Here is a 16061-nt window from a genome sequence, read left to right on the forward strand (position 1 = left end):
AATCGTTTTAGTAGATTTTTACTAATTGGTCCTTTTATGTGCTTAGATGCGTTTGTTAGTGACGACCCCGTCTTCTCTAGTTTGAGCGGCTCTTCGGTGACGGAGTATTTGTGAATGGACCCCTTCTAAAATGCATAATTTTATTGCTAGAAATGCATACATGAAAATCATGATTTTATAACGACGCTTTATTAAACGTTTATAAGTTATCAGATTTACGCTTTATAAAATCTCCTGCTTTATCGGATTTACATTTACTGAAATATGTATGAATATGGTTTTATGATATGATATTTGAGCTATTGAGCTCTGATGAGATATATTTTGGAAAGATTATGTTCATGATTTTCTGTGCTTACTTAGTAGATATTCATATATATGTGCCTTCGGGCGGGCGATGTAGTGCCTTGAGGCGGAAGATATATGTGCCTTCGGGCGAACAATGTAGTGCCTTCGGGCAGAAGATATATGTGCCTTCGGGCAGATGATGTAGTGCCTTCGGGCGGAAGATATATGTGCCTTCAAGTGGGCAATGTAGTGCCTTCGGGTGGAAGATATATAAATGCCTTCAGGTAGGCGATGTAGTGCCTTTGGGCTATTGTGATACCATTACTAAGCACACTATATACGATATATGTTTTAATCCAAGGTTTTATGGCATGGTATGGTTTCAGAAAAACCTATTGTTTATTATTCTATATGAGTTTCTAAAACTGGGGGTTAATACGTTTGAAGAGTAGTTGATTTTAGTATTACTTATATATAAATTTGGTCCACTCATGCTAAGTCTTGCGCCCCCTTCATGACTTAGAATCGAGTCGTACAATCTCAGTGTCAGGGCACTCCCGCATTGGTATCTTCAAGTCCTCTCAGTATAGGACCCATTCCTTTGTTCGTACCTTTTCATAATATTCCTTCTACAATATTCTTGATTAGTTGTATGCTATGAACACGTTCCCACATTTGCATATTCATTATAGTTAAGTTTACGTGTTTTGTCTTACATTCGTTCTTTCTTCATATTTTTACATGCATGTTAATATGGCTTCGTCACCCTCAGATGTCGGCCAGCACGTGATTACCCTGGTGTTTGGAGGATATCAGGGTTGGGTGTGTCATTTAGACACAAAAGCTATAGAATCACATATATTTGCATAGGCTAACATTATAGAAATCTAGGGTTTTCAATTATTTTAAAGAACAAAGCGACATAACTATCCTCACATGTTGTGCATATACTTCCATTTAACAGAAATTGGATGGAATGAGTGAAAAACTAATAGCAGGGCGAAATTGGCCAAAAAAAATTAGCTTAAGTTCTTAATTTTACAATGAAAAATTTTAGGGAGAATAAAAAAGTTAAGAAAAAGTTTAGAGATGAAATCGGCAATTTACTCTACTTTCAAACAAATAAAAATTGAGTAACTTTTAGACTATCTCCAACCCTTGGATTAAAACCTAAAATTTTTAACTCAGAAACAGTTTTTCTCCTCCAACCCTTATGAGTTAAATTTTTAGTATGAGATTATTAAAGAATGAATTTTGGATTTTTTTTCTTAACGTTATTTAAAAAAAATTATGTAGACGATCATAATTTAATTTTATAAACATTTTAACCTATAAATATTTAGATTCCGATAAATATTAAAAAAATCACTAAACCGACACCATAAAACTTGTGGAACACCACGAAAGAGTATGAAACACATAAAATAATTTTTTTAAATTACTTTAGCCATTGGATTTAAATTTAGACCATTATATATTTATTTTTTTACCGTTGTATTTGATCAAATTAGATATTAGCCGTTGGATTCAATAAATTTATTAATATAAAAAAATACACATATATAATGGGCCATCCCTATTAACTCAGGGGAATCTTGGGCTAAATTTGTCTTATAAATGAGTTTTGGGTTTTAACTCATATTTGCCCCAAATGTTAAAGCAAGTTGGAATAAATTTAAAACCTAAAATTTGAGTTTTACTCCAAGAGTAAGAATAGTTTTTAGGAGTGCATTTCTCATTGGGACCCATCAAACACCTTGACTCAACCCGACAGATAGGACAAGGATCCTTTACAGATCCTCATTGTGGGGATTCAAGGGATCAATCAATCGTGTCTGTTCATTGTACATCGTGCGGTCAGTTTTCGTTAGGTACTGTTTATATTTAATTTTAAATTTCTCATTATATACAATGAACGAACATGATTGATTGATGTTTTAGATCCTCACAAAGAGGATCCTATTCTGAACAGATACACCCTACTAAATGGTCCCACCACTTCTCATCACAAGTGTGGCTCCCACATATCGGTGCTGGAAAGGAGAAGAAACCGCAGATTATTTCTCAAATATTTTCTTTCATATTTATTTGTAATCAAATTACTCTAATCAAATCCACTAATATAAATACCGGAGAATATCCCCCAAACCTGTTGGTTTAAGCACATTGAGAAAACGCTTCGTCTTCAAGCTTTTCCCTCCACTCTCTGTCCTGCCCCCACAGTTTTTCTTTCTGCAACTTCAAATCTCTGATTCTACCTGCTGGGATACGCCGAGTTTGCTTCTTCTCAACTGGGTTCCCTTGATTTTTTTTGTGCAAACATGGACATGATTCAAGAAGAACAGCAACATGAACGAGACCGAGACCAGGACGAAGAAGCCTCAGCAGCCGATCTCGGAATTGACGGCGGAGGAGAATCCGACCCAGAAGACCCCGCCGACCCCTCTCGGGCTCTCGCGCTGCCGCCAAAGCAGGAGCAAGACGTACCAATGACGGTGGCGGTGCACGCGCCGAGGAGAGCGTCGACCAAGGACCGACACACGAAGGTTGAGGGGCGGGGACGGAGGATCCGAATGCCTGCCACGTGCGCGGCTCGGATCTTCCAGCTGACCCGGGAGCTCGGGCACAAGTCCGATGGGGACACAATACAGTGGCTTCTGGAGCACGCCGAGCCGGCTATCATCGCCGCCACAGGCACCGGAACGGTGCCGGCGATTGCTATATCCGTGAACGGGTCGCTTAAAATCCCCACTGACGTGAGACCCGGGGACGACCCTCCCGACCAGAAGAAACGCAAGCGCAACTCCAACAGCGAGTACGTGGACTTAAACGACGGCGTCTCAGTGTCGGCGGGTTTAGCCCCTTTAACAACGGAAGGACGACGACAACCACCAGCACCACAACCACCGACAACAGCTGTACAAGCGGTGGCGCCTCAAGGCATGGTCCCCATGTGGGCCATACCGTCAAACACCGTCGTTCCGGGGGCTTTCTTCATGGTCCCCTCGACGACCCAACCTCACATATTTACGTTTCCAACCACTCTCCCCGCCGCTCCTTTCATCAACATCTCGGCCAGACCCATATCCTCCTTCGTTGGTCCCAGTTCGGCGGCTCCGGCCACCGCAACGAGCAGTGGCGGCGGCACACAGACGCTGAGAGACTTCTCGCTGGAAATTTTCGACAAAAAGGAGCTACAATTCATGTCTGGCTCTTCAAATCACTGACGGCGGAGCAAAACCCAGAAACCCATCGTCCGCGGTTTCGGATTTTGGCGGCGAAGGGCGCTGGGTTTTGCCTTTGGGTGGGAAAGGGGAAGCACGTGGTCACGTGAGGGGAGGGTTTTAAGGCGAGGCACGTGTGAAGTGGGGTTGGATTAGGCGGAGGTGGGGACCACAATTGTGGACCGTGGAACGGGGTAGGAGATGGGTGAGAGTAAGGGTTTGTAATTGTATGGTGTAATCTGCCGGGGTCCTACTCCATCTCACTGTCCATGTGATGGTGGGAGCGGGGCCCAAGTTCAAAAGCACCATTACCAAGGCGGCCTTCGCGTGGAGTGGTCCCAGCGGGAGGGTTGGATGGGTCCGTGGGGTAAGTTGACACGTGTCTGATGGGTAGGTGCCCGGTTGTTGTGGGGTCCGCTTGGTGTTTTTACCTATTTCCTTTGTTATTTTATTTATTGTAATAAAATAATGGTTTAGGGTTTGTGATTGTGGATGTGGTTGTGGTCGTGCACAAATGGAAAGGTGACGGTGATGAGGGGATGAAGATGGGCGCATTAGATGCAAAAACCCCAACTTGGTGAAGAGAAATGTAAATGTAGCGTACGGCATTATTCAGTGTTTGACCTAATTTTAACTTTCCCACTTGTGTGTTTTCTTTTATGTTTTTGTGCATATTTTTCTCAATCCTTGACCATCATTCAAAGTTTTTAAAATTTGGCTTTATTTAAGGACATTCTTAGCAGCGTTTAAATCTTTCTCGATTCTAACTTCGTAGGGCGTTAGCGCGTGTACTCTAATAAGAGGAAGTGGCGGCGTTGAGCGATCGAAATTAAGAGAGTGTATTCAAGTAAGGGTTTGAAGGATTTTAAAAGAGTTTACAAATCAATGTGTTCAATCGAGAGTTCAATTTTTTTTTTTTTTTTTTTTGACAATTCAATCAAGAGTTCAATTGAATATATGAAAATCCATGGGCACTCAATCACGATTTTAAAAGAGTTTATAAGAGTTTATAAAATTGCATAGCAATACGAGTGCATTCATTTCAAATTTTAAAGTATTTCATAAAACTCCATGCGAATTCAATTAGGATATGATATTCAAGTATTTTAAAGATGAAGGATTTTAATGGATTTAGAGTGATTTTATAGTGTTTTTTAGGTTTTAGGAAATCAAGCGTCTCCCCCTAAGATTTCTAATGATTTTACCTAAAATTCACAAGGAGTGTATGAAACTCCATTAAACACTATGGATTTATAAGTCTTTTATGTTGCAGTCATAATAGTTTAAGAATATGATTATGTAAATCCTATTTATTTTGAAATATCCTTATGGGATTTTACCATATATTTTCTTTAGATATTATTCTATTAGATTTGTAACACTATTGGGGTAAAGAAATAAATAATTCCTAGTATGATAAATAAATGCGCAATAAGGTGAGAAAACACACTTGAAAAGTCACTCAATTCTCTCTATGCTTGCCATACCCTCTCTCTATACTTATTCAATCAAATAGGCCTACAACATTTACAATATTTTAAAAACTTAAAGCTATACAAATTTTCAGTTGTTAGTTAAAAAAGTAAAAGCAAAAACTAAGTGTTATCAAATGGTTCCTGGTAAAAATTAAAATTAGCCAGTTAAAAATGTAAAGTTTGGTTCCGAAGGGAAGAAGTTTGATTCTATTAACTAAGATTCTAAAAGATGTTAAGCGCTAATCGAGTAGGTGTTTAGTGCCTACGCATCTAGGCAAGGGTTTAAGCTAGAGTCTAGGCGATTTTTTTAAAAATTTTTAACATAACGAATATCGTTATTTTGCTAAAAAATAGTACCATCTTGCCAACAAAATTTAAAAAAGTCAATAGGAACAAAGACTCCTAACAAGCAACACCAAAGACTCTTTTGGGGTCTTAGGCCATCTTCAACCGAAGGGTCCAGAGGGCCAAAGGGCCGAAAATAGCCCGAAAACCATCTCCAACCGAGGGCTAGGCCAGAGGGTTCTGGAATCTGGGAGGGCCCCACGGAATCAAAGAGGGCTGGAGGGCTGGCTGCATGCAGCCAGCTAGCCATTTTTTTTTTTAATGTTTTGTTATTTCTGTCGATTATAGCCAACAGAAATAATATATTACTATATTATTAGTGTCAGTTATAACCGACACTAATAGCAATGTTAATATAATAGCAGTTTGAAGAGTGTCGGTTTTAACCGACACTAATTTGAATTCCAACAGCTAGCCAGTCACTAGCCGTTGTATTCAATTTTTTTTTTGTTTTTATGAATTTAAACCTTTTTTTTTTCTATAACTTCCTATAACTTATATTTTACAAATTTTGGTTCATATTTGTTTTCGTATAACTTCTATTTTACAAAATTTGTTTCATATTTTTTTTTAAATTCCTTTTTTTTTTCTATAACTTCTATTTCACAAAATTTGTTTCATATTCTATTTCACAAAATTTGTTTCATATTTTTTTTAAATTTTATTTTTTTTCCTATAACTTCTTAAGCCATTATATAACATTAAATTAAATTAAGTAACATGAAACAACATTAAACAATATGAAACAACATTAAATAACATTAACCAACATAAAATTTATACAATATGAAACTTAAACAACATTTAAAAAAACATTTAAAAACATAAAACGTAAATGCCTACTCCATGCTTCTTTGGGCCCAAAGATGTGTAACAAGATCTTGTTGTAGGTACTTGTTTGTGGCACGAGAACGTATCATTCTATAGCGCCTCATGTACTTATCTATAGAGATACTACTAGTTCTTAGATTGAAAGGCAAATTAGGCTCATCATATATTTTTGCACGAGCCCTTCTTGACCTATTTGGATCTTCTTGGTCGTCATTGGACTCTCCATCAATATACCCATCTCGCTCATCCTCCACTATCATATTGTGTAATATGATACAAGACATCATGATGGAGTTCAAATTTTCTCGACTTCCCCCTCTTGCCGGTTTGCTGATTATCTTCCACTGTGCTTGTAGAATACCAAAAGCTCTCTCAACATCTTTCCGATATGCCTCTTGGTGTAAGGTAAACAACTTTTCAGCGTCATTCCTAGGGTTTGGAATTGCTTGGACAAGTGTCGCCCACTTTGGGTAGATGTCATCTGCCAAGTAATACCTCATATTGTATTGAGGCCATTGATGTAGTAGTCAAGTTGAGGTGTTTTAACTTCCGTCAAGTTATTGAATAGGGGTGAACGCCCAAGAACTGTAATGTCATTTTGGGATCCAGGGATTCCAACGAAAGCATGCTAGATCCATGTGTCATATGAGGCAATCGCCTCTAACATAACAGTTGGCTTTCTCGAACTTTTGCTAAAGCCTCATTGCCATCCGGTGGGACAGTTCTTCCAATCCCAATGCATGTAGTCTAATGACCCTATCATGCCCGGAAACCCACGGTCTTCAGCTTTGTGAATGAGCTGATTCAGATCTTCTTGATTTGGCTTGCGGAGGTACTCATCTTTGTAAACCTGAACAATTGTGTCACAAAATTCTTCAAGAGTATCAAGGCATGTAGACTCAGACATACCATGGGTTTCATCCATCGAATTAGCTGGGGAGCCATAGGCCATCATTCGGAGTGCAACAGTAACCTTATGATGAGGTGAGAAATTAAGGCGGTCTGCTCTGTCCCGCTTCTGTCGAAAGTACGGATTGACCAGCTGGACATCACAAAGTAAACGCTCGAAGACATAACGCCTCATCCGGAAGCGATGTCTGAAATCATCTTCTGTGTACACTGAGTTGGGGTCGAAGTAGTTGTTTATCAGATTGGCATGCGTTATCGCTCTGTTTCGTGGTTTGTAAGAGCGACCAGCAAACTCCTCCTCATCTTCTCGTCTCATTTGTGCCCATTTTGCTTCTCTTTTGGAATTGGATGAGGACCCCCAGTTGGAATTTGAAGAGGATCCAAAGTTGGAATTCATTGCAAACTTGAATTGAAAGAGATTGAATTGAAATAGATTGAATTCAAAGTTGTGTGAATTATATCCCAAATTGTGTGAATTATATCCCAATATCCACCCTATTTATAGCAAAAAAAAAAATTCAAATCCAACGGTTAGCTGACGTTACTTAGCCATTGGATTTGAATTTAAGTTGTAGTTTTTAAATAATAAATTATGTTTGGCCCTATGGCCATCGGTTGGAGACGGTTTTTTGTAACAGGGCTAAAACAAGCCCTCTGACCCTCGGTTGGAGACGGAGACAAATATGGCCATATACTATTCATTAAAATATTAATATCTTGGAAAATCTTGAAGGACCAGATGGCTAAAACGAGCCCTCTAGCCAGCTATCGATTGAAGATGGCCTTAAATCCCAGCAGCCACTCTTTTGCTTTCTATTATTCAAAATGATCAAACCCATCTATTCACTAAAAAATTAATTCTGGAAGCAGATTTAACATTCCAAGCCTCCGCCATGCTATTTTATCAGCCCCAACATAAACAGTACTTGAAATTTGACACTCTTATTCATCAGAAAACACCTCTAGTTCGTATAGACAATACAATAGTCCGTCATACAAAGTTTATAACCTTAATTCCTAATTACGCATTTCGGGTAGTTTCTATCACGACGCAGCGCTTGCAGATGGCTTCAACTTCTTCGGTGGTGGATTTCCTCCAGAGAGGACGACATATGAATAGAAGCATAACATTGCAGCACTAATGGCAGCATAAAAGCCTGTTGGAAATACTTTCTTTGTCAAGGCGTACGTCTGTAAGTTCTTCCACAGGAGGGCTACCGCCAAAGCTGCTTGTCCTAGAATGAACGGTAAACTGGACTTTCCCTGCCTCCATATCTTTAAGCTAATGGTGCTAAGGGCTAGCAAAGCCCCACCAAACAGGACGCCAGTGCTTAATGTGGCAGGATTTCTGGAAAAGATAAATCCAATAAGTCCACCACCTAGAACAATCCCCCCAAATGGAATCCCAAAACAGAAATCATGAATCTTGGCCGCTCTTTTTGGTTGAGCAACATGTTCGTCATCTAAAATGGGATCCGACTTTTCTTTTGGTGCATTGCTTGTGTAACTCAAACTATTCTTGGCCTTGGAACCCCCTTCAATGCTCATGACAGTAAGCGACAAAGACTTGGGACGAGCAGTGGTTGGGCAAAGGAGTGAACGTCTTGAGAGGCGGAGCTGACGATTCATGGCAGAGAAGCATGAAAGCTGCGAAGTTGTCACTGCTGCCATTGTGCTCATGTTGTTTGATCTGTAATACAAAATTAAAGTTAATGAAGTCTCCTGCATAATTAATATAATATTTAAAGAAATCATAAGGATTTCATCCAGAACTGTTATTTTTTTCTGTGGCTGCATCTAAATTTATGAAATTAGTTTTATCTAATGGATATGAATCACATATGTGAGGATGCATCATGTATGAAAGAGTTAAATTACATTCATTTAACCACCAGAATATTCAAACCGAAAGCTATAATCCTAACCCCTTTCCCTTTTAAAGCGAGTTAAAAGAAAAACCGAAGCGGTCATCGTTACTCAGTATCACACACTCATACCATCATCAAGTGGATTTTTTTGTACAAGTGACATTCTACCTTAAATCATTTGAACTGTGGGTAGAGGGATTCGAACTCGGGTGTTTGGGAGGGGGGAGCACATCTGCTCCAACCAATATGGTTACGCCCACGTCTGCGTGGATTTTTTTATTTTTTGAACAAATTATATTATCTACACCAAAAGGGTAAAGGAGTAGGCTAAACCACATAATATGCTAGCAATAATGTGGTTCAAATTTTCCTTTGGAGAGAATCGAACCTCTCACTTACACTTACAAGTGAAGAAGAATACCTATAGACCGTAGTCCTGAGTGGCTCGTCTGCGTGAATTTTAATGTCGAGCAAAAACCTCTGAAAGGGCATGAAGCCTAGCTTATATCAAATAGAAATCTACCTTGTATTAAACTGGCTAGAATTTGAATCACAAATGAAGAAATTCTTTCAACAAGTTCTCTCAAAAAGCCACTGGATTACGAAATAATTTATCCTAGCCTCTAACAGAAAGGATTCAATCGTAACAACAATTATAATAATCCCAGAAATGAAATTAAACCTCCCGATCTCTAAATCCCACGCACCGAATCACTAGTAATTTGCACATCAAAATCCATGGCTTAATCCCCAAATTCTAGAGCATGAAAAATGTCAAATTTATACGGAAATTGAAGCTGTACCTGCAGATCGGCAGCAGCAAACGGAATACAACGGCAGCTACCTCTGAGAGTGAGGGAGAGAGAAAGAATTGAGAGATCAGATGAGTAAGGGAACTGCGAAGGATCTGGAATTGTTGCCGACTTGAATAAAGAACGACAGTTGGAGTGGGCCTGTGAGCGAGGGCCGATGCTGCTACTGGAGAAAATGGTTATATTGGGACACCAAAATTTGTTTCTTTGTCTGCCTAATTACAAATATACCCTTCATTGTTTTTTGTTTGTTTGTTTGCTTGCTTGTTTTTTTGTTGTTGTAAAGGCTAAAAGCATGCCCTGGCCGCTCAACCAAATGCCCTATGGCGCGCATTGGCTGCCCAATCGAACGCTCTGAGGTGAGCCTTGATTGCCCAGGTCGCACCCCGATCAAGTCTAGGCGATTCTTTCACCGATTCTCATAAAACAGAGGCGATTTTCTTCCCATTTTGCCTCCAAAGCCACCTAGATATGCCTTGGGACGAGTTTTTTAAAACACTAATTTTTTTTATCATTTTCAATAGAAAAATGACTTTTGCACACTCATTCTCTTTTCATACACCCATTTCTACGTGTCTTTGATGTATTCATTCCAAAAAGCTAGAAATAAACAGAGTTCTTTAGTTATGTGGAAATCGCATCCTTTTTTTTTTTTTCCAAGATAGTGTTTTCAAGTGTATTATTATTAGCATGTAAAAAATTATGGTCTTATAGTTTGATTGGTTAAAGCTTGTAATTCGATTAGTTAAGAGCATTCAACATTAAATGCCATTTGCCTCTCTTACAATATATTAAGGATGAGTCACAAACACGTACAAAATACAGGAGACACAATTCCGATATATCAGTCACAAATACGTATATATTCGAGGAAATCACATATACACTAAAAACAAAATCTGGGAGAGGAAGATTTACTATCGTATCATTAAACTGGGAAGGGATTAAGAGGAACAAGTAAACATCACTCAACTCAACTTTTCGGTTCTTCCCGATTTCCCGTGTGAAAGTTTAACGAATATAATGTATACAATGTTTAACTATACCAATCAAGAAAGAGAATCGAAAACGTAAGTACAAATAGGAAAAGAAAAAGAAAGGTCCTGCTGCTGCTATTCCGCTGGATTGCTTTGGAGATCTCTTTGTTGCCGAGCTCTACGTTCTTTGTTGCTTCAACTGCCTGTTGAATAGAAGATAATTATCAGCAGCTGTTGGAACATTTATTTATCCGTTTATAAAAGAATACTGACAATTCAAAGCAAATAGTGGGACAAAACAACCACCGACGACTATGGACCAACATATATCTTATATCCACCTACCTGATCGTACAGTTGCTCTATTTGGTGGGCTTGTTGCAAAACATGTGTGGACATAAGGTGATTCAGCGCAGACATTTCCACCATCTTAGTTTCAGTTTCCTGAACCGCATCTAGAAGGCTAGTCAGCTCTACCTGCATTGCGTACCAAGAGCAGCACTAAGCAACTTTATGCAATAGAGGGTTTCTAAATACTGGAATAGCAAAGTCTAAAGAATAGACAGACGGCTAAGTATTAGAATACCTGAAGGGCACGTGTTTCATCATCCAAGAGTTGTTGTTGCACTGTTAGAGGTTCGGGTTGAAATTCATTAGGTTCCCTGAGCTCCAAATTGTTAGAGTTAGAGGTGTCTGTGGATGCTGAAGTCTTAATCCGCTTAGGTTTTCTTCTTGGTGTTGCTTTGTTAATGGAATCTTGGAAGCGTATGGCCCTTAGCTGATCAAACCGTGACGTGACTGAATGGAGTCTCTCACTTAAAATCAAAACCTGCAGTTTCAGAATATGCATTGGATAATTACATAAGCAAACATGCCATTCATTCCTTGCAAATATGTTTACACTGACGAATATGGAATCCTAATTAACTCGATTGAACATTAACAATCACCCAATAATCTGGTAATATAATTTAGCTCAAGAAAGAACTACTAAAAAAGTTACACGACTTCCCATATCAAACACGACCAGGGAGGACAAATTCATGGTTTCTCCTTTGAGAGTGCAAAGGCTTATCGGGGCATAAAAATAAATATCACTAAGTATCCTTAGTATAAACTGAGAAAGAATCATACCACACCATGTTTGTGTGCTATGGTATCAGCGTTGGAGTAGTCAGTCCTAATTCCAAGCCAGCCCTTTGAGTTTGCCTCGTCATCATTAATGCTATTTTTTAGAACATCGATTTGTTCTTGGCATGCTTTAATAAAAGCACCAACCTGCACATCATGACAAATTGAAAAAAGTAAGCACACTGCAAAATCATACAGCTTCATTCAAGAGTCAAGACACAACAAGAAGAAAAGTACAAAATATCAAGAATCAAAAGTAGATCACAAGCAATTTACGAGATATTGTTCTTACACAAATGTCAAATGAATACTGAATGCATTGGATTTATGCATGCAAATCGAAACAAGCTCAACATTACGGAATCTACAACTCATTCTTACATATAGAAATATCCACATTAAACACACGTTCAAATCAAATTGAATAGCATATCTGAAATCAAAGTTTGGTAACATCAACTTCTCAGTAACTCTGTAAAGTAGGAATGCATAATCTAACACTTTTACGTCTGAAAAAGGACAATTCTGAAGAGTTGTCCAGTATATCATTTTGTCAGCACAAACAACAGTAATAATTGTAAGATGAGAATTTTAGAGTTCCCTCATCCAAAGACAACCCAATAAAGCTGTGGGAGCCTGAAATCTCGCAGCGACATAACTTAGTTTAAAAAAAAACAATAAGCAAAGATTTGTCAATTGATAACTTACTTCATGCTCAATGCTATCCCTCTCCTGTTCAGTGGTGCGATGCAGATCCACATAATCCTTTCGATGTTTCAACATAAACTGTTCCAGAGCTCCTATGCTTTCAAGCTAACCCAATTAATCAAAGGAAACGGATTAAAACGCAATCAGATAAAAGATCATGGAAAAGAACAGGCAGAGTGGCAAATGTGTAAATACCGTCTTGAGGGCAGCTCTGGTGAAAGGCGACCGCTGCCGGGGTGCATGGATGATGAATTTTGCCATAATCGCTGCCAATTTGGACTGTAAATTTTCAGATGAACGTCTTTAATTCGCAAGAAAAATCATATATTTGTACAAAAATAGAGAGATAAATAGAATTAATCTACGAACCTCGTTGTAACCCATTGATATAGCAGAGTGGCGCACCGCATCTTTGAAATCTTCCATCCTATCCCTGACTTTGGACATTCTTTACGATCCAAACCCTAACCCTTAATTTCACCAATTCCCAGTTTCTTCTTCAGGATAGAAAGAAAATTTCAACCAAAATACGAAAATATAAGAAATTAGAGCAATTTATAGCTTAATTTCAACGGGAAATCCAAAGAATTTGGAGAAATGCTAGAATTTGGGAATGGAGAAACCCTAATTGAACTGAAATTGTAGTTTCTGTGAAGTCGTCGCTGCTGCCATTGTGCCTATACAACTACTCAGGTATAAACCCTGTAGGTTGATCTCCTCCCTCTCCAAGTGATCGTTTATCTTTCCTTGTCAAATTCCTTTCCTTTACTCTAATTTACCAATTGATAGGAATTATCCTATCACATTCATAACAACAATTCTAAGAATCCCAGAAATTGAAATCAAAGCTGCCAATCTATAAATACCAGGAACCAAATCACCAGAAATTTGCAATAATTACAATAATTCAATAATATTTCCATGGTTTGATACCCAAATAATTCCAGAAATCTTGATAAAAAAAAGGGGGGAAATACAACCGCAGTTACCTGAAGAGAGAGAGAGAGCTGAGAGATGAGTGAGAGAACTGTGGAGGATCTGGAGTTGGTGTAGCAGCCTTACCCCTCACAGATCAAAGCTGAGAGTTTTGAGAAGATGGTTCTACTTGGATCCCAAGTCCTCTTTATTTATTACTAGAATTACAATTCTATCCTTCATTGTCCTTTTTTTTTTTTTTTTATAATTTATAATTTTCTTTTTCTGTTTTTGGGAGATAATTTGTGCTTCTGCAAGTGAAGGAATAATAGAATTGATTAGAAGTTTTTTACTTATAAATACAAACACAGGTGGGCACTGCCAAGGTCGCCTTGCTTCTAAAGCCTATAACTGAACTAAATAATATTATAGCGTGTTTACTAACTCGTAATCGGAATGAGAATAAAAATTCCGATTCCGATTACGGATTATACATGTGTTTACTAAAATTGGAAGGAATCAAAAGTGCGTGGGGCCCACACAAAAAATAGAATCCAATTCCAAGATTTGGTTGATTTGAATTCCCAACATGGAGAAGATATTTGGATTCCGGATTGCCCAAGCAATCAGAATGATAATTTTTTTCCCTTTATGCCGTTTCTTGCTTTCATTATTTCCAAGATTATTCTAGACTCACATTATGCACAACTCCATACATATGCCGAAGAGAAGAAACTACAACTTGAGCGAGAAAATTTAGATACTAAAGTAAATACTTAAATTTATAAAAAAAAAAGAAGGGTAAATTACAAAAAACTACCTCAACTATTGGTGTCACGACATTTTCATACCTCATCTTTTAAAATTGACAATGACATACCTCATCTTACGAATTTGTGACAATGGCATACCTCCGTTAGTTTTTTTGTTAATTTCTTTGTTAAGTGCTGACGTGGCCCGACACGTGTCCCACTCACTAATCCAACTGGATTAAAAAATAATTAAATATTCAAAAATCAAAAATAAAAAAAATAAAAAATGGCCTAAAGGGATGTTGGGACCCCTCTCTCTTCTCCCTCTCTGCGCACCCTTATCCCCTCACCCTTTCTTCCCCTTCCCGTCTTCCCCCAACCCCAACCGCCCTAACATCTCCCCCTCCCACCACTGCCATTTGCTGCACCAGCTCCTACAACACCTGCTGCTGCACCCAAACCCACCACCCCTACCCGCCACCGCCACGAGCCACAGACCACTTCTCCAAGCTCTCGCTATGGAGCTTTGCCTCAGTGCAGCTCCAACGCCTCACTCGACCAGGTCCACCCCCCCTAAAAAAAAAATCAACCCCCTGCAGCCTAGAAAGAAGAAAGAGGAGGAAGAAGAAGAAGAGGAAGAAGGAAAAAAAAAAACGTTGCAACCCAGAAAGAAGAAGGAGGAGGAAGAAGAAGAAAATGAAGAAAAAAAAAAACGCTGCAACCCAGAAAGAAGGAGGAGGAAGAAGAAGAAGAGGAAGAAGAAAAAGAAAAAGAAAAAAAAATGCTGCAACCCAGAAAGAAGAAGGAGAAAGAAAAAGAAGAAGAGGAAGAAGAAAAAGAAAAAGAAAAAAAAATGCTGCAACCCAGAAGAAGAAGAGGAAGAAGAAAAAGAAAAAGAAAAAAAAAACACTGCAACCTAGAAAGAAGAAGGAGAAGGAAGAAGAAGAAGAGGAAGAAGAAAAAGAAAAGGACAAAAAAAAAAAAACGCTGCAACCCAGAAAGAAGGAGAAGGAAGAAGAAGAAGAAGAGGAAGAAAAACGCCCAGAAAGAAGAAGAAAAAAAAATGGCTGCAACCCAGAAAGAAGGAGGAAGAGAGGGGAGAGAGAGAGAGAAGGGTTGGTGCTACTGCGGGTGGAAGGGAAGGCCGGATCCTTAGGCCATTTTTTATTTATTTTTTAGTTTTTTAGTTTTTAATTTTTTTAATTTTTTGAATATTTAATTATTAAAAATATATTTAATTATTTTTAAATCCAGTTGGATTAGTGAATGGGACACGTGTCGGGCCACGTTAGCATTTAACAGAAAAATTAACAAAAGAACTGACCGAGGTCTGACATTGTCACAAATTCGTAAGATAAGGTATGACATTGTCAATTTTAAAAGATGAGGTATGAAAGTGTCGTGAAATCAATAGTTGAGGTAGTTTTTTGTAATTTACCCAAAAAAATAAACAAAAGCATTTTAGTGTCTATGAAATAAAAAAGCAATTTAATTTTTTCTTACTATTATATACTATATCAAATTTTACTAAAAAAAGTATATAAAATATTTGATTTGGGACAAGGGCATTTTAGTAATCATATTGATTTATATTTCGATTCTACTGAATTAGTAAACAACTTTATGAAATTCTATTCCAATTCCAAACAATTTTAGTAAACAACTTCTACAAGAATTTGATTCTGATTCCACCTCATTTCATTTTCTCCTCAATCCATTCCAATTCCAAACAATTTTAGTAAACAACTTCTACAAGAATTTGATTCTGATTCCGCCTCATTTCATTTTCTCCTCAATCCAATTCCTTATCAATTAAATTTCTCTCA

At 38.2% G+C, this 16061-nt stretch overlaps 3 protein-coding genes across 10 annotated transcripts; 1 reads left to right on the forward strand and 2 right to left on the reverse strand.

Moving 5' to 3' along the window:
• Positions 1 to 2420: 2420 nt before the first annotated feature.
• Positions 2421 to 4172, forward strand: LOC126613783 (transcription factor TCP9). The gene has a single exon (XM_050281382.1). The coding sequence runs from the start codon at positions 2610 to 2612 to the stop codon at positions 3513 to 3515; it is 906 nt and encodes a 301-aa protein (XP_050137339.1). The 5' UTR covers positions 2421 to 2609; the 3' UTR covers positions 3516 to 4172.
• Positions 4173 to 7995: 3823 nt separating this feature from the next.
• Positions 7996 to 9920, reverse strand: LOC126613784 (protein FATTY ACID EXPORT 1, chloroplastic-like). 2 transcript variants are annotated; one of them, XM_050281384.1, is made up of 3 exons: positions 9744 to 9914; positions 9362 to 9420; positions 7996 to 8762 (listed from the first exon to the last, which is right to left on the reverse strand). In XM_050281384.1, exon 3 carries the CDS (start codon positions 8750 to 8752, stop codon positions 8117 to 8119), a length of 636 nt encoding a protein of 211 aa, XP_050137341.1. In that variant the 5' UTR covers positions 8753 to 8762; positions 9362 to 9420; positions 9744 to 9914; the 3' UTR covers positions 7996 to 8116. The 2 variants fall into 2 exon arrangements, with proteins under 2 accessions (XP_050137341.1, XP_050137340.1); XM_050281383.1 differs by lacking the exon at positions 9362 to 9420 and having other exon boundaries at positions 9744 to 9920.
• A 674-nt stretch (positions 9921 to 10594) lies between these two features.
• On the reverse strand, positions 10595 to 13701 carry LOC126613782 (syntaxin-81-like). Of its 7 annotated transcripts, none has more exons than XM_050281378.1 (9): positions 13558 to 13701; positions 13192 to 13365; positions 12938 to 13062; positions 12764 to 12847; positions 12569 to 12673; positions 11864 to 12007; positions 11316 to 11558; positions 11075 to 11206; positions 10595 to 10932 (listed from the first exon to the last, which is right to left on the reverse strand). In XM_050281378.1, exons 3-9 carry the CDS (start codon positions 13013 to 13015, stop codon positions 10789 to 10791), a joined length of 930 nt encoding a protein of 309 aa, XP_050137335.1. In that variant the 5' UTR covers positions 13016 to 13062; positions 13192 to 13365; positions 13558 to 13701; the 3' UTR covers positions 10595 to 10788. The 7 variants fall into 7 exon arrangements, with proteins under 7 accessions (XP_050137335.1, XP_050137334.1, XP_050137338.1 ...); XM_050281377.1 differs by having other exon boundaries at positions 12938 to 13065; XM_050281381.1 differs by having other exon boundaries at positions 12764 to 12834; positions 12938 to 13365.
• Positions 13702 to 16061: the final 2360 nt, after the last annotated feature.

The sequence above is a fragment of the Malus sylvestris genome, chromosome 2 (assembly GCF_916048215.2).
Source record: "Malus sylvestris chromosome 2, drMalSylv7.2, whole genome shotgun sequence".
Classification (NCBI taxonomy): Eukaryota; Viridiplantae; Streptophyta; class Magnoliopsida; order Rosales; family Rosaceae; genus Malus; species Malus sylvestris.

What these genes read in the sequence shown, in the direction of transcription:
- LOC126613782 (XM_050281378.1), bottom strand. Translation starts at nt 13,015, where the DNA reads ATGTCCAAAGTCAGGGATAGGATGGAAGATTTCAAAGATGCGGTGCGC. An exon ending in TAGCACACAAACATGGTGTG is followed by an intron (nt 11,559 to 11,863) that starts GTATGATTCTTT and finishes CTGAAACTGCAG; the next exon opens with GTTTTGATTTTAAGTGAGAG. An exon ending in ATGAAACACGTGCCCTTCAG is followed by an intron (nt 11,207 to 11,315) that starts GTATTCTAATAC and finishes TACGCAATGCAG; the next exon opens with GTAGAGCTGACTAGCCTTCT.
- LOC126613783 (XM_050281382.1), top strand. Translation starts at nt 2,610, where the DNA reads ATGGACATGATTCAAGAAGAACAGCAACATGAACGAGACCGAGACCAG.
- LOC126613784 (XM_050281383.1), bottom strand. Translation starts at nt 8,752, where the DNA reads ATGAGCACAATGGCAGCAGTGACAACTTCGCAGCTTTCATGCTTCTCT.